The sequence below is a fragment of the Dama dama genome, chromosome 15 (genome assembly GCF_033118175.1).
Source record: "Dama dama isolate Ldn47 chromosome 15, ASM3311817v1, whole genome shotgun sequence".
In the NCBI taxonomy this organism is placed as follows: Eukaryota; Metazoa; Chordata; class Mammalia; order Artiodactyla; family Cervidae; genus Dama; species Dama dama.
Window position 1 is genome coordinate 18,358,577 of NC_083695.1, and position 23,729 is coordinate 18,382,305.

Here is a 23,729-nt window from a genome sequence, read left to right on the forward strand (position 1 = left end):
GTAATTTGGAAGTTAATGGTATACACAAGTTAGTAGGTTTTCAATTTATTATAATGTGAGCATCATTCTATAGTTTATTACTACTATGATTTAAATTTTATTACAAATAAGTGACAGAAGTCACTGTATTTGTTTTTAAGTACTGGCAAGTGAAAGTCGCTCAGTCATGTCCGACTCTTTGCGGGGATCTCCCCAACCCGGGAATTGAACCCAGGTCTTCCGCATTGCAGGCGGATTCTTTACCAACTGAGTCACAAGGGAAGCCTTTTTTTTTTTTAAGAGTTTGACTAAGGATTATAAAATCAAGAACTAGATGTTAAAATTCAATTTTACCCAAATAGAATAGGCAGAGCTGAATATAATTTAGCAAGACTCCATTGAAAAATATAAATCGCCAAAGATAGAATTTCAGTAAAATATCATACAGCAAAAGGGCACCACTAAGATTTGAAAGAACCTCACTCCATTGATAGTTTTCAGGACTAGACTGAGCAAAATTACTCAGGAATATATGCTCAGTAACTTCTTTTTGATATGCAACTGTTCCATCCTACCATCAGAACTACTTCTTATGAAGATGATATATTCTTACTATTACTCTCAAAAAGGTACAAAATCCCTGAGATTTTTTTCCCTGCTTACAAGCTAATAAGTTTATCTTATACTGTTTCACAAACACCAGCAGAAGACACAAGATTCCTGGATCAGAGACAAAGGACTTTATTACTCATGACAAAGCAGTAGCCATAACTTCCTGTTGGTTTGCTTTGGCTCACCATGCCCTTTCAAATCCTACAGGAATAATATAAGTGGCCCTAATGGATGTCTTCATAAACAGTGGGCTACATTTCAGGAGAGGAACACTGAGCTTGGGGAATTTACTACTTTTATAGTAGTAAACTTGTTCTCTGTATGAGGAAAATACATCACCTCATCCCTCAAGGTTGTTTACTGCAAGCACAAAACTGAGGAACGGCTCGAGCAAAATGCAGTCAGGGTCTTGCATTCTTGCCATTACAAGTCAGAAAGTACACCAATCTTCATGGCCCATGGTAGATGGCTCTCGTAACAGTCTCTATGTTCTAGTCATAATCTCAGTCTCACCAAATCTTGACATTTATGAGACTGTTTTCTTCCCTTTATGTTTAGATTCACTTTTGGATAGGCCTTTAAAAATAGGCATTATTTTAAAAGTTTTTTGAAGCCCTTTATATACATTTACATTAATAACTATAGTTATTGAGCATCTATTAAGTCTGGAAACTTGGGACATCTGAACTAGCCTTGTTCCCGACGCTTGTCTTTATTATTTTCTCTTAAGAATTACTGGATATGCAGTATGCTTGATATTTACCAAAGTGTCAGATTTTATATTTTTTCATACATTTTCTTTCCCAAATTTGATCTTCCCTAACCACATTAAAATTTTTTCATGCATGCTCTTTCTAGTTTTTCACTGCCTACCATCCTACACCTAGTCAAGAATCCATCATTATAGCATATCATCATAAGGAAGATAAAACCCTACTTTCTAATAGCATCTGCATAAGCAGTATTTAACTTTCACATTCTGTTTTTTGTGCCAAAGTCACAACCTCCAACTTGAGATCTAAATCCATCTGTGCTCCCTTTAGTCTTTCAGATTCCCTTCCCAAATTTCCAAGTCACTAAGTCTATGTTCCAGTTTCTTCTGGCTCCCTCAATCCTCCTATGAAAATCTGTCTCCACAGAGAGCAGTTGTTAGGTTTCACGTATCTTGGCAAGCTTGCTCATGCATCTTAGGTGCTTACTCCAGGAAGGGAGCACACATTCCAAATGACAATTCAACTTCAGACCTAGATATGCCTATCTCACTCCACTTTCCATTAAGGAGCTGCATACTACCATATTTTTCTCTTCCTCCAAGAAGTGATAACTTGATTCCAAACAGCTGTTATTGCCCATGGACCTCCTTTTCTTGGTCTGTGATGCAAGGAATGCTGAGTCATCTTCAGAATGTACACATTCCCAATTAACTATATTGCATTTCTACCCCTCTTTCTATTCTGCGGCAGGTTCTACTCCACGCTAACCTCTTGGCACTGATTTTGATTGCTTTTTATCTCCTTGAATCTTTTTTCTTTCTGACTTTTTCCCATCTTATCCAAGAAGTCTTTGTCCTAACATGTAAACCAGTGTCAACAGGCATTCCTCAATTTCAACCTTAGCAGGAAGCTAGCCTGAATAATTATGCTAGGCAGAAAAGCAAAAACATTGTATCTCTGCTTATAATTTAAATACATCCCCTAAATTTACATTTATGGATCCCAAGTTGAAATTTTCCCCTTGGAAGCCAAAAGAGTAATGATTTGGAGGAGCTAGTTTTCTGGAGATAAAAGGATTCCTACAAACACTGCCCTAACCTTGCTTGGCCACTCTGCTCCACTTCCAGATAATCTCTGCTAACACTTAAATATAACTAAATACTACTAATTTTACCAGAACATCAACCTCCATTTTGTTGGTAAACAAATAGCCATATTACATGGTTCTGACATTTAATGAATATCTACAGTATGTCAGGTACCTTATTTTGCTAAATTCTAGTTTAGATAGCTCTTACAGTATGTTATCGAAGTGAAAACTACATAATTATAAATGCTTTCAAGTATTAAAATAGAGGGGCTGGGAATCAACCCCAGGCAGTCAGATTCCAGATCTGTGCTCTTCAGTTTAGTTCAGTTGCTCAGTCATGTCCGACTCTGCAACCCCATGAATCGCAGCACACCAGGCCTCCCTGTCCATCACCAACTCCCGGAGTTTACTCAAACTCACGTCCATCAAGTCAGTGATGCCATTCAGCCATCTCATCCTCTGTCATCCCCTTCTCCTCCTGCCCCCAATCTCTTCCAGCATCAGGGTCTTTTCCAATGAGTCAACTCTTCTCATGAGGTGGCTAAAGTACTGGAGTTTCAGCTTCAGCATCAGTCCTTCCAATAAACACCCAGGACTGATCTCCTTTAGGATGGACTGGTTGGATCTCCTTGTAGTCCAAGGGACTCTCAAGAGTCTTCTCCAACACCACAGTTCAAAAGCATCAATTTTTTGGTGCTCAGCTTTCTTCACAGTCCAACTTTCACATCCATACATGACCACTGGGAAAACCATAGCCTTGACTAGATGGACCTTTGATGGCAAAGTAATGTCTCTGCTATTTAATATGCTATCTAGGTTGGTCATAACTTTCCTTCCAAGGAATAAGCATCTTTTAATTTCATGGCTGCAATCACCATCTGCAGTGATTTTGGAGCCCAGAAAAATAAAGTCTGACACTGTTTCCACTGTTTCCCCATCTATTTCCCATGAAGTGATGGGACCAGATGCCATGATCTTAGTTTTCTGAATGTTGAGCTTTAAGCCAACTTTTTCACTCTCCTCTTTCACTTTCATCAAGAGGCTCTTTAGTTCCTCTTCACTTTCTGCCATAAGGGTGGTGTCATCTGCATATCTGAGGTGATTGATATTTCTCCCAGCAATCTTGATTCCAGCTTGTGCTTCTTCCAGCCCAGCGTTTCTCATGATGTACTCTGCATATAAGTTAAATAAGCAGGTGACAATACACAGCCTTGATGTACTCCTTTTCCTATTTGGAACCAGTCTGTTGTTCCATGTCCCGTTCTAACTGTTGCTTCCTGACCTGCATATAGGTTTCTCAAGAGGTGAGTCATGTGCTCTTAGTGACATATATTTAATTTTCACAATAATCCTGCAAGGCTAGTTATCCATAATTTTAAAATGAGAAAACTTAGGGAGGAAAAGGATGAATAAATTTCTCAGGTTCATTCACTTACAAGTGGTAGACCCAGGTTTCACTAATCTCTTTTCGCAACCATATCATCTCCTGTATAAATTCTTTCCTTCCTAATAAAATCTTGCCAAATCATAGCATCATTGTAACAGTCATCTATTAATAAAGCAATGCTATATAAGAAACAACCACAAAATCTCAGTGAAAACATTTTAAAAATGTATTTATGTACCATGTCCCTATTGCTCCACATACTTGTGCTAGACTTGCTTATGCATCTGTACTCAACAGTAGGTCAAGTAAACAGATTTCTGATTTTGGCTGGGCTCACTCATATGTCTTGGGATTGGCTAGCTGTCAATTGATTTAGGATGGTATTAGTTTCAAGGCAGGAAAATCTGGCTTTGCTAGATTGAATATGTTCTAATAGTAACAGCAGAAGTTCAAGAGAAAGAGTGGAAATACGGTCTTTTTCAAGCTTCCACTTATATTATGACTGATAACATCCCATCAGCCAAAGCAAGTCACTTGGCTCATCCAAGAATATCGGTGGCAGAGTGTTACAAGCCCATGTGGCAAAGGATGTAGATACAAGAGAGGGGAAGCACAGGGCCATAACGTATCAGGCTACTGCAGTTGTTATTATTGGGACTAAGTAATCAAGTCATATAATTATGCATTTAGTTGTATGTGAGAGCTGAGTACTAAATTTTCATAAATTTTGCAAGGCAGTTGCTAAACCATTAGCAGCTCGAAATTAATCCATAATAAGAGTATTTGTATCACAAAACTAGTCAAATGCTACAAATGACAAATCAAATTTTGTATAGCCAATTTAGCAGCACGCTGCTGTATGCATCTCAAAAGTTTAAATCTAATGCTACTTCTATATATAGAAAATTTCAAGTGATTATGTGATCAAGTTGCATTTCCATTTTGCATGAAAAATTATGTAGGATTATGATCAGGTTGCTGTTCTGTTTTCTTTTCCTTAGTTACCTTCCATGTATGCAAATAGCTTAAAATGAATAGTTCTAAAGATAGATGGCTCATCATTTCTTGAACAGTACAGTAAGGATAGTAATTAAGTAAACATCATCAAAGAAATTACTTATGAGCCTAAATATTCCAATTTGCTACTTTAAAGAGTATTTTAATTCTAATTCATTCTGTGTTTTCAGCAAGTTTGTTGTAGATAATCCCAAGGGCAGTATCAGGTTCCAGAATCTGTTAATTTTGTCTGAAGACAACTGAAGTGGTAATTTAATCTGCCTTAAATCACAGATCACACGTGGAGTTCCTTCTATCACTCGAAGAACTTGCACATAGGTGTGTCCTTTATAAACAAAATAAAAATTCATTCATTTTAAATACAAGTAAGTATGTTTCACAAATTATGACTGATGAAGCTGGGGATGCAGGAGATGTAATTTTTCTAAGCTTTTAGCCATTCCCCATGTCTCTAGTGTACCATCACTGCCATCATCAAAAAAAGAGAAAGAAGGAAGAAGTTGCCAACAGACCACAATATGAAACATTAAATAATGCTAAAATGGGTTGAAAATGACTATATATTTGGTGTTTTACTTTCCTCAGTGGCTAAGGAAAGTGTGAAGTGAGTCTGCTTTCTCTATGAAAAGTTCAATTATGGTAGTAAGTTATGAAATTGTATCCAGTATTTCTTTCTTATTAAGAACTGAAAACACTGAATCTGAGCATATACACATATTCTCTCTTTCTCCCTTTCTTTCCCTTTCTCTGCCTGTATATGTGTGCCTGTGTTTCTTTTCTTTTTTGAATATAAAGATTATGCATGAAGCCAACTATGTCAGTTCAGATTCAAGCTCTGGTACCTTGAGCAAGTATTTAACCTTTGTGTCCACTTTCCTCATCTACAAAATGTGGACAAAAACAGTATCCACTTCAAGGGTTGTTATGAGTATTAAAATAATTAATACATACAAAGCATTTAGAACAGTGGCTATAAATTCTCAGAAAATGTTGCCTGCCATTATTATATGATACCCAAACCATTTAAATCAGTTTTAAAAAACAACTCAAACTGCAACATTCCCTAACACCACATATAAAATAACCTCAAAATGTATTCAAGACCTAAATGTAAGGCCAGATACAAAATACTTTTAGAGAAAAACACAGGTAAAACACTCTTTGACATAAATCACAGCAATATCTTTTTGGATCCACCACCTAGAGTAATGAAAATAAAAATAAACAAATGGGACCTAATTAAAATTAAAAGCTTTTGCACAGCAAAGGAAACCATGACCAAACCACAAGCAAAAGCCACAGAATGGGAGAAAATATTTGCAAATGAAGCAGCTGAAAAGGGATTAACCTCCAAAATATACAAGCATCTTAAAAATATCAAGAAAGCAATCAAAATATGGGCCAGAAGTTCTAAATAGACATGTCTCCAGAGAAGACATATAGAGGCCAAAAACCACATGAAAAGATGCTGAACATCACTAATTATTAGAGAAATTCAAAACAAAACTATAATGTGGTATCACCTCACACCAGTCAGAACAGCCATCATCAAAAAGTCTACAAACAATAAATACTAGAAAGGATGTAGAGAAAAGGGAACTCTCCTACACTAGTGGGAATGTAAATTGGTATAGTCACTATGCAGAACAGTATGGAGGTTCCTTAAAAAACTAAAAATAGAGCTATCATACGGTCCAGCAATCCCGCTTCTGGGCAAATATCCAGAGAAAATCATAATCCGAAAGGATACATGCACCCCAACATTCACTGCAGCACTATTTACAATAACCAAGACATAGAAGCAACCTAAATACCCATCTACAGAGGAATGGATAAAGTAGATGTGGGACATACATGTTCATACAACAGAGTTTTACTCGGCCATAAAAGAATGAAATAATGCCATTTGTTACATGGATGAACCTAGCGAGATGACCATACTAACTGAAGTAAGTCAGAGAAAGTCAAATATCATATAATTATTATGCATATGTGGAATCTAAACATATGAGACAAATTAACTTATTTACAAAACAGAAACAGGCTTCAAAACAACAACAACTTATGTTTACCAAAGGGAAAAACTGGAGAGGAGGTATCAATTAGGAGTTTAGGATTAACACATACACACTACTATACATAAAACAGATAAACAACAAGGATGTATTATATAACACAGGGAATTCTACTCAATACTCTGTAAGAGAAAAGAATCTGAAAAAGAATGGATATATGTATAACTGAATCACTTTGCTATACATCTGATATTAATACACTATAAATCAACTGTACCTCAATATAAAGTAAAAACTAAAATAAAAAGTAATTAGTTAACTCAGAAAGTTTAATTTTATTTGTCATGATTTTAAAACATATTTATTTCTCAAGGATCTGTGTGTTACATTAGTAACAGTTTAAAAGTGTGTAGACAAGAATATGAGGAGGGCATCAGCAGCTCAGACTCATGGTAAAGACAAAGACCTCCCACCTTAGTTTTGGTGGTTATGTTTATTAACATATATAGAAATGTATATAATAAAGACTTTATGAAAACATACGATATCTGGGTCCCCTTAAAATCTTATATCTCCAAAACCATAGGATACAAAATAGGTCTATGTGTGCTTAATATTCTTATTTTAGATATCTTTTAACTAGGAAAAAATCTTAGATGTATTAGAAATATTTACATGCATTTTTATTTTGTAATAACTGTAATTTCACACTGGGGGCAAAGATAAAAGTGTGAACTGTTATCTCTTGGTGGTATATGACTGGCAAAGCCCAGAAGACATAATGGAAAAAGAGAAGAGTGAATGGTTCTGGTAATGGAATATGAAATACTACAAAAGAAGACTTTACAATATTATAATGTACTCAGTTCAGTCGCTCAGTCATGTCTGACTGTTTACAACCCCATGGACTGCAGCACACCAGGCCTCCCTGTCCATCGCCAACTTCCAGAGTTTACTCAAACTCAAGTCCATTGAGTCGGTGATGCCATCCAACAATCTCATCCTCTGTCATCGCCTTCTCCTTCCACCTTCAATCTTTCCCAGCATCAGCGTCTTTCCAAATGAGTCAGTTCTTCGCATCAGGTGGCCAAAGTATTGGAGTTTCAGCTTCAGCATCAGTCCTTCCAATGACTATTCAGGATTGATTTCCTTTAGGATGGACTGGTTGGATCTCCTTGCAGTCCAAGGGACTTCTTGGACTCTTGCAGTCCAAGAGTCTTCTCCAACACCACTGTTCAAAAGCATCAATTCTTCGGTGCTCAGCTTTCTTCAAAGTCCAACTCTCACATCCATACATGACTACTGGAAAAACCGTAGCTTTGACTACACAAACCTTTGTTGGCAAAGTAATATCTCTGTTTTTTAAGCTGAGATAAAAAAGATAAGTTTTATATTTTGTAAGCATGAAGTTTAATTATATAGGATAATTGGAAATCTCACATGTAAGACAAAGACATGCATATCACAATGAAAATTCCACTGAGATAAAAACTGGCAGTTGAAATTATTTTATTATACACTACTTGTAGGGAGAGCAAAACACAGACTAGCGATTGTGGTAGTTTTGTTGCTAAGTCATGTCCGACTCTTGCAACCCCGTGGACTGTAGCCCACCAGGCTGCTCTGTTCATGGAATTTCCCAGGCAAGAATACTGGAGTGGGTTGCCATTTCCTTCTCCAGGGGATCTTCCTGACCCACAGATAGAACCTGGGTCTCCTGCATTTCAGGCAGATTCTTTACCAACTGAGCCACCAGGGAAACCATATACTAGTGATGCTATTTATTAAATATGTTTGGAAGTTACATGCTGTGGCACTATTAGCCAGCATCTATGAAACAGGCCCTATTTGTTTTTCTAGGCTTTATCTGAAGACATAGACAGAGAATAGAATTATTAAGGCTATAAACACGGAAGCTGCTATGGTTTTAATTAACATATGTTCTAATATGATATATATCATTATATGTAGGTATATATTTATATAAATTACAGTATATTTATAGTTATATTTTAAGAGAAATATAAATCATATTTATATTTATAGGAGATTAAACAGCCTGAGACAATTTAAATGTAATAGCCATAGACTACAGTGCAAGAAAATAATATTTGATAACTATAAAAATTCAAACTTACGGTATCATAGGTTATCACTCGAAATCAACCAGAGCTCAGTCAATATTCGGAAGCCCAGATTTTCAAATAGCACTGCCAGGCCAATCTTACAATGAAATGTAATCCTTACAGATTCAACAAGAAAATAAAGAGTCAATATAAGCCTTTATAATATTACAGAGATATTTTATAGTATACACAAGTACTTCCATTACATTCAATAAGGTTAAGGTTGTCTACACAACTGATCTCATTATTCATCACTGTTAAATGGTTTCTGCACATAGAGCACTCATCCTCCCTACTCACTACAACGGCCCAACCTGAAAGAACCTATCACATATGTTGACATGAGGTTGTTTAATTAAACAATTTTTTCTCATCTATAGAAAAGAAGAAAAAAAAGTATTTTGGGGAAAAGACGAATGCTTCCATGGCTCCCTCTACAGATTAAAACGGTTGACTCAGCAGCACTCTGAGTAAAATACAGAGCCTAGAGAAGCAAGCTGATGGCACTTTAGTTTATTGTACTTAACAGCACTCAGGACAAGCATTTTATTCACATAGATTTCCCCTAGCTGAAATTAATTTCTCCCTTTTTGTGCTTGCACAGCACACAATTTCTTCCTCTCATGCAGCATTTGCCACATTTTGCCTTATTCTAGGCTCTACTCTTCTTGTGTAAAAAAGTGAAACATCAATACTTACAAGTATCTTGATAAAATGTTTAAGATTTTTCTGTATCTCCTCTCCTTCTCCATATGCCCTTCTCCCCTAAAACTATTATAATGGACATGCTTGACACACAGAATACAAGTACAGATCAACTGGTACCACTATAAAACAAACCAACAGCATGGAAAATAAGAGTGAATTATAATGAAATATCATATTTTAATTTCTTCTTCACTTCATCATATTTTATATATATTTTAGGCTACCAGTGTCGTTCTTTCTGACAAAAAAGTGGTTACAGCATATACCATATCATGAAAAGCAAATTATTTGTGTGAATTTGAGGTCTCTTCAATGGCAGAAGACTGTTATCATCTTATCAGTAAATCCAGTCTCAGAATGAAGTCTTATACTCTGTGTCCTGGTTTGCAGTGTCCTATATATAGGAAGTACTAAAAATCTTTGTTAAATTGCATTAATCAAACCAGTGGAGTTTACATTTGCTGACGCTAGTCTGTAAGTCAATGATTTGGCAAATATTCTCCTATTCAATATCCACAGGCTTCTTGGTTGCTGTTACTTAGTCACTAAGTCGCATCTCACTCTTCTGAGATCCCCATGTACAGAAGCCCACCAGGCTCCTCTGTCCATGGGATTCTCCAGGCAAGAATACTGGACGGGTTGGCATGCCCTCCTCCAGGGGATCTTCCCAACCCAGGGATACGAACCTGTGTCTCCTGCACTGGCAGATGGATTCTTTACCACTGAGTCACCTGGGAAGCCCATTCATAGGCTACTACCACTCAAAACAAAAAGGAAAAGCAAAAAAAAAAAAAAAAGGTGATTAACTGATTTAGTGTTAGCTGTCTTCTTCATAGTCTGGGGAATTGAAAGATAGAAAGTAGACGGATCTAGTCAAGGGGTCAAGGATGAAGCGTGAAAGCCAAAGTATCTTATAACTCAGCTATATAAACACCTCTTTGAGCTTAGCCTTTTAAATCATTTATAGGCCATTATCTTGATAAAGGAACTGAAGACCTGGGATGAGAAAGAAAAAACAAGAGTCTTGAAATAGAAACTTAGTACATCCAAATTAAATTTGCATCTGACAAGAAGAAAAAAATCAATCATAGGTTTTGACTCATAGGGACTTTTCTGCTCATCCATAAGAAGGTGACTGAGATGAGAAAAATATCATTTGTACCATCTACTACTACAGATTACCATTCTCTTATGAAGACATGAGACCAAGTGATTACGAGTTGACTTAAAAAAATCTGGCACAGTTTTGAAAAGATATTCAAAAAAGTATTTTAAAACTATAAAACAGATTAGATGCTTGATTTGTTCATGTGACACCAAATTATTCTGACTAAAAACATACTAATATATTTCCTGAAGTAAAAAGTTATGTGGGGTCACCTATAAAGACATCCTTAAGGGACTTTCCTGGTAATCCAATAGTGAAGACTCCATGCTTCCATTGCAAGGGGCATGGGTTCAATCCCTGGTTGAGGAATAAAAATTTCACACACTGGGCAGTGTGGCCAAAAAACAACTTAAAATATCATTAATAAAAAATAAAGACAACCTTAAGAGAGAGAAACAGAGGAGCTGACTCAGTTCAGTTGTTCAGTCATGTCCGACTCTTTGCAACCCCATGAACTGCAGCACACTGGGCCTCCCTGTCCATCACCAGCTCCCAGAGCTTGTTCAAACTCATGCCCATCAAGTCGATGATGCCATCCAACTATCTCATCCTCTTTCATCCCCTTCTCCTCCTGCCTTCACTCTTTCCCAGCATCAGGGTCTTTTTCAGTATCAGGGTCTTCTCCAGTGAGTCAGTTCTTCACATCAGGTGGCGAAAGTATTGGAATTTCAGCTTTAGCATTAGTCTTTCCAATGAATATTCAGGACTGATTTCCTTTAGGATTGGCTGGTTTGATCTCTTTGCAGTCCAAGGGACTCTCAAGAGTCTTCAACACCTGACTAATGTCCTATAATGGTCCTATTAAGTATCATATCTGTTTTGTTTCATCTTTTGTTCATCCTCCCATCCCACGTGGACATTTGGCTTCTATGATACAAAAAGAAAGAAAAAGATACAGAAAGGGTGACTGATGCATGGATGTAAAACAGTGAGATAATACGGAACAGAAACCAGGGCAACAAAATGTAGCTTGTGGCAAGAATGAAAATGTGCCTAGTCTCTTAAAAGCTCAATTTCGCAAGGTAATGGCTCAGTACTTAACTTTGTATCAGTCTGATTCCTAGGAGTATTAGGATCTTTTCAATAGCCTTACTGTCTATGTAGTACCTCTGTACACTCAGTCTGTTGGCTATGTTTGAATAAGGATCCCCATCCCTCAGTTCTGAGACACCTTAAACAGTCAAACCACTAGTTAAGGTGAGCAACATTTTTGTGGGGAAAAGTCAATGTGATGTCAAACTATTTTGTATTAAAATAAGTATCACATGAGAAACCAAATAATCTCCCTTATCATTATAGCAGCATCAACTAAATCCTTACAAGGCTGTCAGGTTTGCCCTATGGACTATCTGAAATAAGGCTTTTTTATTGAATTTCATGGACTGTCAACAGCTGCCACACCATGTAAGATTAGCCCATGATCTGTGCCACAAAATGTGTGAATTCACAGATACTCTGTAGTTATGTGACACTTATCATAAACAAAATCTTATTATCAAGTTTCATGACATACTATGGTTCAAAGATCTTAAGGACCATAGAATAATCAAGAGACTACAGAAAATATAACTGCACTGCAGTAGTTATTCTATTTTTGATATGTTATGCATAATTAGCTTTAATATCATCTGTGATTTGTAAAAATGAGAATTGTGGGCATTTCTTTCAGCTTGAAAAACAAAAGTTCAAAAAGGTTGCTGTGAGGAATAATAAATGAAAGTTATTGTGAAGGACTTTAAAATATGAATAGCCATACACTGTCAAATAATAATCAAGTAACATTTTTAATGTGAATGAATTGAAAATTTATATAAAAGTACTTCCTTATAATCAAACAGTTCAGATAAGTTGCTCTACTGTAATCAGATCATTCTCATTATATTGTGTTTATTCTGCACATTGTATTTTCAGAGGGAAATACATAATTTTAGAGCAAATTCAGAGTAAACTAAGGACTCGATATCTGCTGAGTCAAGCTGCAATATCTAAGATTTGGACTAGGAAAAAGATGAATCAGAAGATATAACAGTGTTTTGAATTATACAAATATGCCTATCATGTGAAGAAGAATTAACTGTTCTCTGTGTCTTCAAGATAAGTGGGGAAACACTGACAGGGGAGGAAGTTTTTTATTTCATACAATGTTGACTTTGGAGCTCCCTCTATATACAAACAGGCTACTTCCAGGGGAAACAGTTTTCTAGTTGGCAGACCTATCACATACAATTTCGGCTAGTTATTGTGGAGAAGTTTCAAACAAGCAAGTGATAAAACAAATTTTCCAATCTTTAAGGATTTAACAATTTATGAATATCAGACAATGAATATGAACACACATTGGGACAATAAATACATAGTCTCATTCATTTATGTGTCTGAATGATGGGGGCTTTATTAGGAAGATCAAAAGGTGAGAGTTATCTGGCTCCGTGGCCCTCACTACTGCTGCTTTCTAGTTGAAGCCTCTCCTATGAATAGCTGTTGTGCTAATTTTTATGATGCCATCTCCTCTTGCTAAAATTAGTTAGCCAGAAGCAATTCCATTAATCTGCATTACAGGATAACAGCAATAACATGGGGTTAAGGGGAAATGTTGACATGGCAGAGTCTTTGTATTATCACAGAAACCCTAATGGCTGTTCAATAACGTGCACTAACCTCATGAATACACATGTACATACATAGAGCACTGACTCATCATTCATTGGATGTTACTGACTGAATAATCTTTTTAACAAACCTCTGTCCACCCTGAAGTTTTTTTCATTATGGATCTTGGAGCAGGCCTAGCCTCTAGGCCTATGTAGTCAGCAGTGTTAAACTCCATTTGAGTGCAGTGGTTTTCTAGTAGTTTTGTTTATTCAACTATTACAGAGCAATTCTCAAGGCCAGATGTGGTTGTTGCATTGCACTTCTTATACTAATGAGTGCAAATATGAGCTACATAACATCATCAATGTTACAGTACAATTTCAGAGAGAATTCGGTGTTTAGAAAAATGAGAGGATTTTGAGAGATCCTATAGGCATTTTCCTTTAGCTTAGGAAGAATTTCAGGAAACAAAATGTTAATCCTTATAAAAGTCACAGCTCTAATTCTGCTGAGATAAAAATCCTAGAAAAAGACTCATCAGGAAATTTCTGTGGTTATATTTAAGGGGACACTAATTAAATCAGGATTTCAGGGAAGGATTTTTTGAGCTGTGTTTGAGGGGAACAGACTGGAGATCCTGTTTGTCAATAATGTAAATATGTAAGTGAACAGCGAAAAACTCAAAACTAGAAAGATACATCTGTGAAGGCAAGCACAACCTACAACTGTGGCAAACTGATTGTGACTATATACTTATATGTCTTTACTCACTATACAGAATCTATTTTCAAGATTCCCTGACATGACACTTAGGGAAAGCTGTAGAGCTGAATGCATTCTGAAAGTATTCTGCTGTAATACATACTAACAGAACAGGAAACCACAGAAGAGAAAGGCATTCCATCAAAGTGGTTCAATGTATAGAGAAGTTCTTTCTCATCTATTCCTCCCAAGATTTCTTCCCTTCAACGCCAAATCCTTTTATATTTTAACTAGTGACAGCAGAGGGGATTCTAAGACATGTTTCTCTTAGAGCCATTTTTAGTTGAGCTTTCTTTATTTACATATATAGAATAAGAGCTAGATGTTGCTTTAGTTTTTAAGATTAATCTACTTGTGTATCACTGGCAAATAACTATTGGGTTTAAAGATGGAATAAGTATGTGCAATACATTTTTCTTGCTTCAGGTGTCATACGATGCTATACTATAAAATTAACAGTTATAGTATATAGCTATCGTTCATATGAGCAAACAATTTAAAAATTTAAAATAAGAAAATATTGAAGAACCTCTCCATTTTATGATTTTTAAAAATATTTTCAGAAAACAGTAGCATACAACCACTCTGTCAAATCCATTGCTTCCTGTACATTCCCCATTTTACTACCTTGGTCTATAATACATTTTATTTTTGCCTGGACTATAATAATCTCCTAAACTCCTGTCTTCCTCCATTCCATTCATCCTATGAAACATGGGAGATTAACCTTATAAAACATTGCTTTGTAACTGTCATATACCTGCCTTAAAAACTTCAGTAACTCACCATTAAATCTAGAACAAAAAATAGGTAGCCATTTTTATTGAGCAAGTTCTGATCAATGAAGTGCTTTAGTGTGTTGATCTTAGTATCAGTCTGATTGAAGAAGGGAGATAGGAAGACTATGCATATGGTAATTTCAATAATCTGGTCAAAACGACAAGAACTTAATATATTAGCAGTACTTATATTCCAGAAACAAAATCACATATCCAAGAACTTTTGCAAAATTGTAATTATTTTGAGGATAGTTTCATGTAAAGAGAAAAATTTTTAAAAATCAGAAAACTGGGTAATACTGAATGACTAAAAGGATACTGCTGCCAGTGACAAAAAAGGGAGAAATCAGAAAAGGGAATCTGTTTTGGGGATGAACTGATCGATGAGAAGTGGTTAAGGAAATGTAAATAACAATGTTCATTAACTGGAAATAGGGCAACAGTTTTTGTTTATAGTTGGGAACTTGAGATAGGGATTTGACGTTAAAGGTGAGAATTTAAACATTAAGGAAACATTAAAATTTATGGGAAAGCATGCATTCTTGGAAGAAATGACTTTCAACAGAGAGGAACATAATATCAGAGGATGAACTTTATCGAACACCTACACTCAAGAGGGTAGCTTAGAAGCTAGAGTAGATAAACATTAAGCATACATGCAGGAAGATAGCCAATAGAGTTCAGTGCTACAGAAGTGCAGCAGAAATAAAGTGCTGAAATATCAAAGAGGGTGCAAATGATAAAAGATCTTTATATTTGGTGATGAGAAATCTTATAAAATCCAAAGATGATTTTGAAAAGTAAGAATCATAGTGGTGAGGATAGGTGATAAACTGTATAAGAATTAAAAGGAAACAGATGCAACAAGTTAACGCTTTTATGGCACTATACAATTTATAATGGGCTCTTTATATACCTTAAAGATTAAGAAAACGGACAGTAACTGGATGGTTCAAGGAATGTAATTCTTAAAATCAAAGAGATCTGATAATGTTTAGAGACTAAAAAAAGGGGGGGGGGGCGGGCTGTGGAATTAGAGGAAAGAAAAAGACCATAGTAGCTGGAGTGGGTAAAAATATAAACAGGAATCTAACTATATTCTGCAATACACAGGTACTGAATGGAGAGCAGAGGTGAAGGAAAAGTACCAAGTTTTAACAGGACACACTGAGCTAAAGATAAGAACAAATGAGAAACTTCATTGTCTTCTTCTTTTTTTTTTTTTCAGGAACAAGAGAGGGAGAAGGAGAGATCATCTTTTGAAAGTGAAAGAAGAGCTAGGGGTTTCAAAGAGAAGTGGTCTGCAATAGCCACTGAAATGTCAAGCAAGCTGAATTCTGACAGCATGAATTTATAATGGATTAGGTCATTACAGTTCTCTATCTTCTCCCATCAGTGTTAGGAGAATTAAGTGGTACAGAATTAAGAATGTAGAAATCAAATATTGGGCAGAGATTTAAAGTCGATCATTTGCTTATAGGTTTGGCAAAAATCTATCACTGGATAAAACGGAAAACAAACAAAACCAAGAATAATTTTTAAGGGTCCCAACACACTAAATCACAAAGACATTCTAAATATGGATGTGCTTCATGTTTTGAAATAGCTAATTAAAATATTTCCAGAAATGTGTACTATAAAATTGACCAGATATTTCTTAAGGCATTCCTGGTGTCCCACAATAATATCCTAACTTTCTGAAATGCCTCACAGCTCACATACACTGTCATATACATTATTTCATTTGATCTTCACCCACTCAGACTCTACTTAACTTGAGTCAAAATAAAGAATTTAGAATATCTGAGTTGCTTTCAAGCTTGTCTCTATCAATCATGAGTTTTCTTTCACTCCACCATTTATAATTAAAGCTTAGCAAAACTTATGGTAATGTTATGAGATAAAGGACAAGATAAAGGACTATTAGATAAGGGACTAGATCTGATAGACAGAGTGCCTGATGAACTATGGACAGAGGTTCCTGACATTGTACAGGAGACAGGGATCAAGACCATCCCCATGGAAAAGAAATGCAAAAAGGCAAAATGGTTGTCTGAGGAGGCCTTACAGATAGCTGTGAAAAGAAGAAAAGTGAAAAGCAAAGGAGAAAAGGAAAGATATATCCATTTGAATGTAGAGTTCCAAAGAATAGCAAGGAGAGATAAGAAAGCCTTCCTTAGTGATCAATGCAAAGAAATAGAGAAAAACAACAGAATAGGAAAGACTAGAGATCTCTTCAAGAAAATTAGAGATACCAAGGCAACATTTCATGCAAAGATGGGTTCGATAAAGGACAGAAATGGTATGACCTAACAGAAGCAGAAGATATTAAGAAGAGGTGGCAAGAATACACAGAAGAATATACAAAGAAGATCTTCACGACCCAGATAATAATGATGGTGTGATCACTCACCTAGAGCCAGACATCCTGGAATGTGAAGTCAGGTGGGCCTTAGAAAGCATCACTATGAACAAAACTAGTGGAGGTGATGGAATTCCAGTTGAGCTATTTCAAGTCCTGAAAGATGATGCTGTGAAAGTGCTGCACTCAATATGCTAGCAAATTTGGAAAACTCAGCAGTGGCCACAGGACTGGAAAAGGTCAGTTTTCATTCCTATCCCAAAGAAAGGCAATGCCAAAGAATGCTCAAACTACTGCACAATTGCACTCATCTCACACGCTAGTAAAGTAATGCTCAAAACTCTCCAAGCCAGGCTTCAGCAATACGTGAACCATGAACTTCCAGATGTTCAAGCTGGTTTTAGAAAAGGCAGAGGAACCAGAGATCAAATTGCCGATATCCGCTGGATCATCGAAAAAGCAAGAGAGTTCCAGAAAAATATCTATTTCTGCTTTATTGACTATGCTAAAGCCTTTGACTGTGCAGATCGTAATAAACTGTGGAAAATTCTGAAAGAGATGGGAATACCAGACCACCTGACCTGTCTCTTGAGAAACCTGTATGCAGTTCAGGAAGCAACAGTTAGAACTGGACATGGAACAACAGACTGGTTCCAAATAGGAAAAGGAGTACATCAAGGCTGTGTATTGTCACCCTGCTTATTTAACTTATATGCAGAGTACATCACGAGAAACCCTGGGCTGGATGAAGCACAAGCTGGAATCAAGATTGCCGAGAGAAATATCAATAACCTCAGATATGCAGATGACACCACCCTTATGGCAGAAAGTGAAGAAGAACTAAAGAGCCTCTTGATGAAAGTGAAGGAGGAGAGTGAAAAAGTTGGCTTAAAGCTCAACATTCAGAAAACTAAGATCATGGCATCTTGTCCCATCACTTCATGGGAAATAGATGGGGAAACAGTGGAAGCAGTGGCAGACTTTATTTTTTTGGGCTCCAAAATCACTGCAGATGGTGACTGCAGCCATGAAATTAAAAGACGCTTACTCCTTAGAAGGAAAGTTATAACCTACCCAGACAGCATATTAAAAAGGAAAGACATTACTTTGTCAACAAAAGTCCATCTAGTCAAGGCTATGGTTTTCCCAGTGGTCATGTATGGATTTGAGAGTTGGACTGTGAAGAAAGCTGAGCGCCGAAAAATTGATGCCTCTGAACTGTGGTTTTGGAGAAGACTCTTGAGAGTCCCTTGGACTGCAAGGAGATCCAACCAGTCCAATCTAAAGGAGATCAGTCCTGGGTGTTTATTGGAAGGACTGATGTTGAAGCTGAAACTCCAATACTTTGGCCACTTGATGCGAAGAGCTGACTCATTTGAAAAGAACCTGATCCTGGGAAAGATTGAGGGCAGGACGAGAAGGGGACAACACAGGGTGAGATGGCTGGATGGCGTACTGACTTGATGGACATGGGTTTGGGTGGACTCCAGGAGTTGGTGATGGACAGGGAGGCCTGGTGTGCTGCAGTTCATGGGGTTGCAAAGAGTCGGACATGACTGAGCAACTGAACTGAACTCATCAAATTGTACTGAAGTATCTTTTCAATGCACACATATAATATGTGCTCAAATCTTACAACTTCACAGGTGAAATAAGAAATGTTCAGGAAGAATACATTTTATGTTATTGTAAGCTCAGGATTTATAAGCAGAGGGATAAAACTGTCAGAAATTAATGTGTTCCTGGGCTGCATTAAAGATGTCTGGCATATAAAGCAAACACAGTAATAGACTATTGGGTATTTCTTTATGTATATTTGTAATATAATTTATAATATTTATATTAAATATATAATATTTCCACATTTAGTATGTTCACCTATGAACTCTTACAAAAGTTAGAGTTATCCAGAGAAGTGTGTTCAGAGCGACAGAGGAACTCAAAACAACATGGTATCAGAAATGTTTTAAAAAAAGAGACACAGAAATACAGAACAGACTTTTGAACTTTGTGGGAGAATATGAGGGTGGGATATTTCAAAAGAACAGCATGTATGCTATCTATGGTGAAACAGATCACCAGCCCAGGTGGGATGCACGAGACAAGTGCTCCGGCCTGGTGCACTGGGAAGACCCAGAGGAATCGGGTGGAGAGGGAGGTGGGAGGGGGGAATCGGGATTGGGAATACATGTAAATCCATGGCTGATTCATATCAATGTATGACAAAACCCACTGGGAAAAAAAAAAATAATAAAAAAAAAAAAAAAAAAAAGAACTAGGAGCATTTATCTAAAGAACTGAATATATATGGGCAGAAGGAAGAAGGATTATCATTATTGTGTATGACCAACAGAGGGGAAAATTAAGGCCTTTGTATCGACCTCACAGTAGGCGTGTTTGGGCTCAGATAGCGTAAGACTTTAGGTTATTTCATTAGGATTTTAATTTACTATTTCTTAAAAGGTAAACAACTTCTTGTCACGGGCTTCAACACTGAAGAAGGGATTGAAATGGGATATATTTAAGATCACTTTCAAATTTGAGCCTGATTCTTCATGTTTAATAATAACTTACAAATCATAGTGTGATTTTGCCTGTAAATTATAAACAAAGCCCTGTGTAAATAAAACAGGGATTTCTGGCAGTGGGAATAATCTATATGTACCATTTGAGTCAGAGCTTGAATTACTGGTAGGATTTTGACTGTAATAATGGGCACCTCAAGCTAACAATTAAATGATGTTAAGTATATGGGGACTGGAATTACACTGAAACTTCAGTATGAAAAGAAAAATGGAGAAGTTTCATTTTCTTATGTAATAATCTAAATCTTCAGCAGAAGGTCCTTTGGATAGAATGGTCTTACACCCAGAAAGTCACCATTAATATTTCTCAAAACATTACTCCCTTTCCCAATACACAAACATTCTGCCCAACAATCTGTTCATGGTAACTTCCTTTTCAAAGTCTTTCAACCATTTTCCAGTCCCTTAAAATAAAATCCTTTTAGAGGCTTTCCTAACTAATCAGGCTACAGTGGGCCCTGTGTGTGCTTCCACAAGCTCCCATACTTGCTCTTTCATAATACTCATCATTTTACTTTTTAAATGTATATCTTTCCTCTTAAGATTTGAACTCATAGTTTGCAACATCTTATGTACTGTGTACTTATGTATCCTTGGACATAGCAGATGATTCCTAAATATATGAGTCACATGTGTATATGTGTGTGTGCCTGCTCAGTCGTGCCCAGCTCTTTGTGATCCCATGGACTGTAGCCTGCCAGGCTTCTCTGTCCATGGGATTTTCCAGGAAAGAATAATGGAGTGGGTTGCCATTTCCTACTCCAGAGGATCTTCCCGACCCAGAGACAGAACTGCCTCTCTTGCTTCTCCTGCCTTGGCAGGTGGATTCTTTACCACTAGCACCACCTTAAAATACTTTTAATTATATGTATGAATTATATTTATCATCTGTAAACCAATAAATTGGTAATCTAGCTTACACAGTTCCTTTTAAGATTTGTGAACTTAACGCTACTCTGAAATTTTACACTACCCTGTGGCTGGGCTGACAATATCAATTTCTAGTCCTCCAGAGCCAGACCTTGGAACACAGGAAATTCACCAATAAGCACCATCTTGTCATATTTCTTGACAAGTAATAATTTATTCTCTCCTTGAGGACCCTCCTACCTTGACACAAAAGCTCTCAAACTGTATGAAGGAGATCTATCTTCATTAATATCTAGGTTCGTAATGAGGACATTTCAGTTTATGATACCCAATTATCTTCCACAAATTTTTAACAACTTGCAGTTGTGCCAAATTTTCTCATCAGCTTATTTTACCTTAAGCTGGTTCATCTGTTTTATGAGGCTTCAATTAACTAGATTTAGTCATGTCATGGCTAAATGAATGTGACTAGAACGGATAGCATACAGGAATCTTTGTGTAAACTGTTACTCTACTGGTTAACATTTAGGTTTGAAATTGGAAAAAACATGAAGAGACTTTAAGAATATATACTCAAAAGGGGAGTGGGCACTCTTTTTGATACCGACATAGCAGCAAAACCAAAAACTATTCCAAAGAAGCATATGGCAACAGAGATCAATCAGCAGTGACCTACACCTATTTTCTTTTAAAAAAATTATTTGCACCTTCACTGAGTTATTGCTAAACCTTAAGTGACGTTAAAAACAATAAGCAGACAGGTTTAGGGTGACTTAAGAAAGGACATTTTCTTCCATATCCTTGAGGGCAGGTACTGTCTTTTCACCCTTCACTGGCACCCAGAACAAAGCTTGGCACAGAGTTAGCACTTATTGCTTAGTCGGTGGGTGAATATAAATGGATGAATGAACGACGCTATTCTGCAAAGCCTGAGCAATCAGGGGCTGGTGTCCCTGAAACACGTTTGCTGCCCTTCCAGCAGGCTGGCAAGCATCTCTTCATTCCCTTACATTTCTGGCAGGTCTGAATTCCCCTGTTTGCCCCTCCTTTAGGATGACCAAAACCCTAAACCGCGCCATTCCTCAGCTGATAACGCTCATTTCTCGCACAGGCGTAGCTGTTTCTGAGGAATGGCAGGCGGAACATGTAGGTTTTGGGAGGCGAGTAGCTGGGGGCCTTGACGCGGCGAAGGTAGCTCCAACGCCCGATATAAAAGGGTCTGGACCCTCATTTCTCCAACCGTTGACAAACAAAACTGCTCACTCTCACCTCCTCGTGCAGACGCCGCAGTGCTAACCTGGTTCCGACTGACACCGTGAGGAGGGAAAAGAACGCCGAGCCGCCCTCACTAGGAGAGACAGGAGAGGGCGAGCGCCTCCCCAACCCCTTGACGCCTGCCGTTCCCTTGCGCTCCGCCGTCAGACGCCTCAGGCGCGGGGTTGCGGGCGCCAAGCCGCGAGGGCAGCCGGGGGCGCGTGCGCGCGGGAGGACCGGGTGTGGGGTGGGGGCGGGGAAGGGACCGAGGAGAGCGCGGCGCGCCAGCAGGTGGGAGCGTCCTCTCGCGCGCGTGCGCTCCCCGTGCCTTCTCCCTCACGTTCCCCGCGCGCCGCGTCTCCTCCCCGCCGGGCGCGCGCCGCCTCCTGCCCTCGCGCCGGGTCTGTCTCGGTCTCTCAGAGCCGCACGCTCCGCGGAGCTCCAGCCACTGCCGTCGCCTCGGCAGCGGCTCTCCAGCCCGGTGGCTCAGCATCGGCCCCTCAGCGCCGCGTCCCAGGCCACCTCCCTCTCCTCCGCCACTCCCCTTTCCTTTCCCGCCCTTCTTGCCCACACTGTCCTCGGAGAGAGCCTGGATACGAAGCAGGCGGACGTGAGAAGGGGGTTGGAAAAATGGAGGTGCCGCGCCTGGATCATGCCCTCAACAGCCCCACCAGCCCCTGTGAGGAGGTGATCAAAAACCTCAGCCTGGAGGCCATTCAGCTGTGCGACCGAGATGGTAAGAGCGGGCGGGACGGTGAGGATTGGCGGAGGTGGGGGTAAAGCCCGCTGCCAGACGCCGCGGCCACTGGGGCTCCCGCCGACCCTGCTTGCCCAGGCGGTAGGTTCTTTTGTTGTCCCCCTTGTGCAGTTGAACGCCGGTTGGGGGCTCCCCTTTGCCCACCCACTCTCCCCTCAGACCCCAGAAACAAAAGGACCCCGGGGCTCGCGGGTTGGCTGGGGAAGTCGCCGTGGTCCCCGACCGCGGAGCCCCTCGCCGTCCTCGCCCGCCTTGCTCCCGCCGAGGAGAGCCGGCGAGGGCGCCGTTCCCGCCGGCGTCTCCTGCTCCCGACTAGGTGTTTCGGATCTTTGCCGCAGTCCCGGCTTTCCTGGGTTTCCGGGCAAAAGCCCTCAGGATGTTTCCAGCGTTGCCCCCTGCGCCCCGCACACACTCGTTAGCGGTCTCTGCCCAGAAACTTACTAGTTCCTTTTTGAACCTCCCATCTTCAGACTTACTACATTTTGAAGTCTTTTTATCCTTTCAAAATGGAATTTGAAGTGACAGTTTTTTTTTCAGTGAAGGGACAGAAGAGTGTGTTTCAGCACCAAGGACAGCCACAAGCTTCGTGGTTTGAAACTGTGATTCAGAAACTGTCAAAAATGTGTAATGGAAGTGGCCTCATATATCTGCCGTGATTCAGAGTATGTGGCGAGTACTCACCGTTGTGTCTAGATATTATATCGCTTATTCTATTGTTAAAGTTGACAGTCTCCTTAAAAAGGAAATTGATTAAACAGGTCTAAGCCTTAGAGATAAACTGGTACAATGTGCAGTATGGGTAGTTACAGCGCTTCTGTATTATTAGTTGGAGTAGTTGGAAAGTCAGTGCTATTTCAGTAATGTGAAATAAAACTTCATTTGTAAAGAAGTCATCTGATTAGTACTGATTGATGTAATAATTGTAAAAAATTATACAAGTGACAAAGGAAAAA

General features: G+C 38.5%; 1 protein-coding gene and 2 long non-coding RNA genes across 3 annotated transcripts in view; 2 read left to right on the forward strand and 1 right to left on the reverse strand.

Annotated features, from left to right (window-relative positions):
• Nucleotides 1-16,920, forward strand: part of LOC133070013 (uncharacterized) — a 129,912-nt gene extending 112,992 nt beyond the window's left edge. The window contains exon 3 of the long non-coding RNA XR_009696058.1: nt 16,177-16,920. This is a non-coding gene — a long non-coding RNA (uncharacterized LOC133070013). The remainder of the gene's footprint in view (nt 1-16,176) is intronic.
• Nucleotides 7,654-9,026, reverse strand: LOC133070608 (uncharacterized). The gene is made up of 2 exons (XR_009696186.1): nt 8,952-9,026; nt 7,654-8,180 (listed from the first exon to the last, which is right to left on the reverse strand). It is a non-coding gene; the product is annotated as an uncharacterized LOC133070608 (long non-coding RNA).
• A 5,662-nt stretch (nt 16,921-22,582) lies between the features above and the next one.
• Nucleotides 22,583-23,729, forward strand: part of PHYHIPL (phytanoyl-CoA 2-hydroxylase interacting protein like) — a 97,436-nt gene continuing 96,289 nt past the window's right edge. The window contains exon 1 of the mRNA XM_061161575.1: nt 22,583-22,755. Within this exon, the coding sequence (XP_061017558.1) occupies nt 22,650-22,755 (106 nt within the window). The 5' untranslated portion in view covers nt 22,583-22,649. The remainder of the gene's footprint in view (nt 22,756-23,729) is intronic.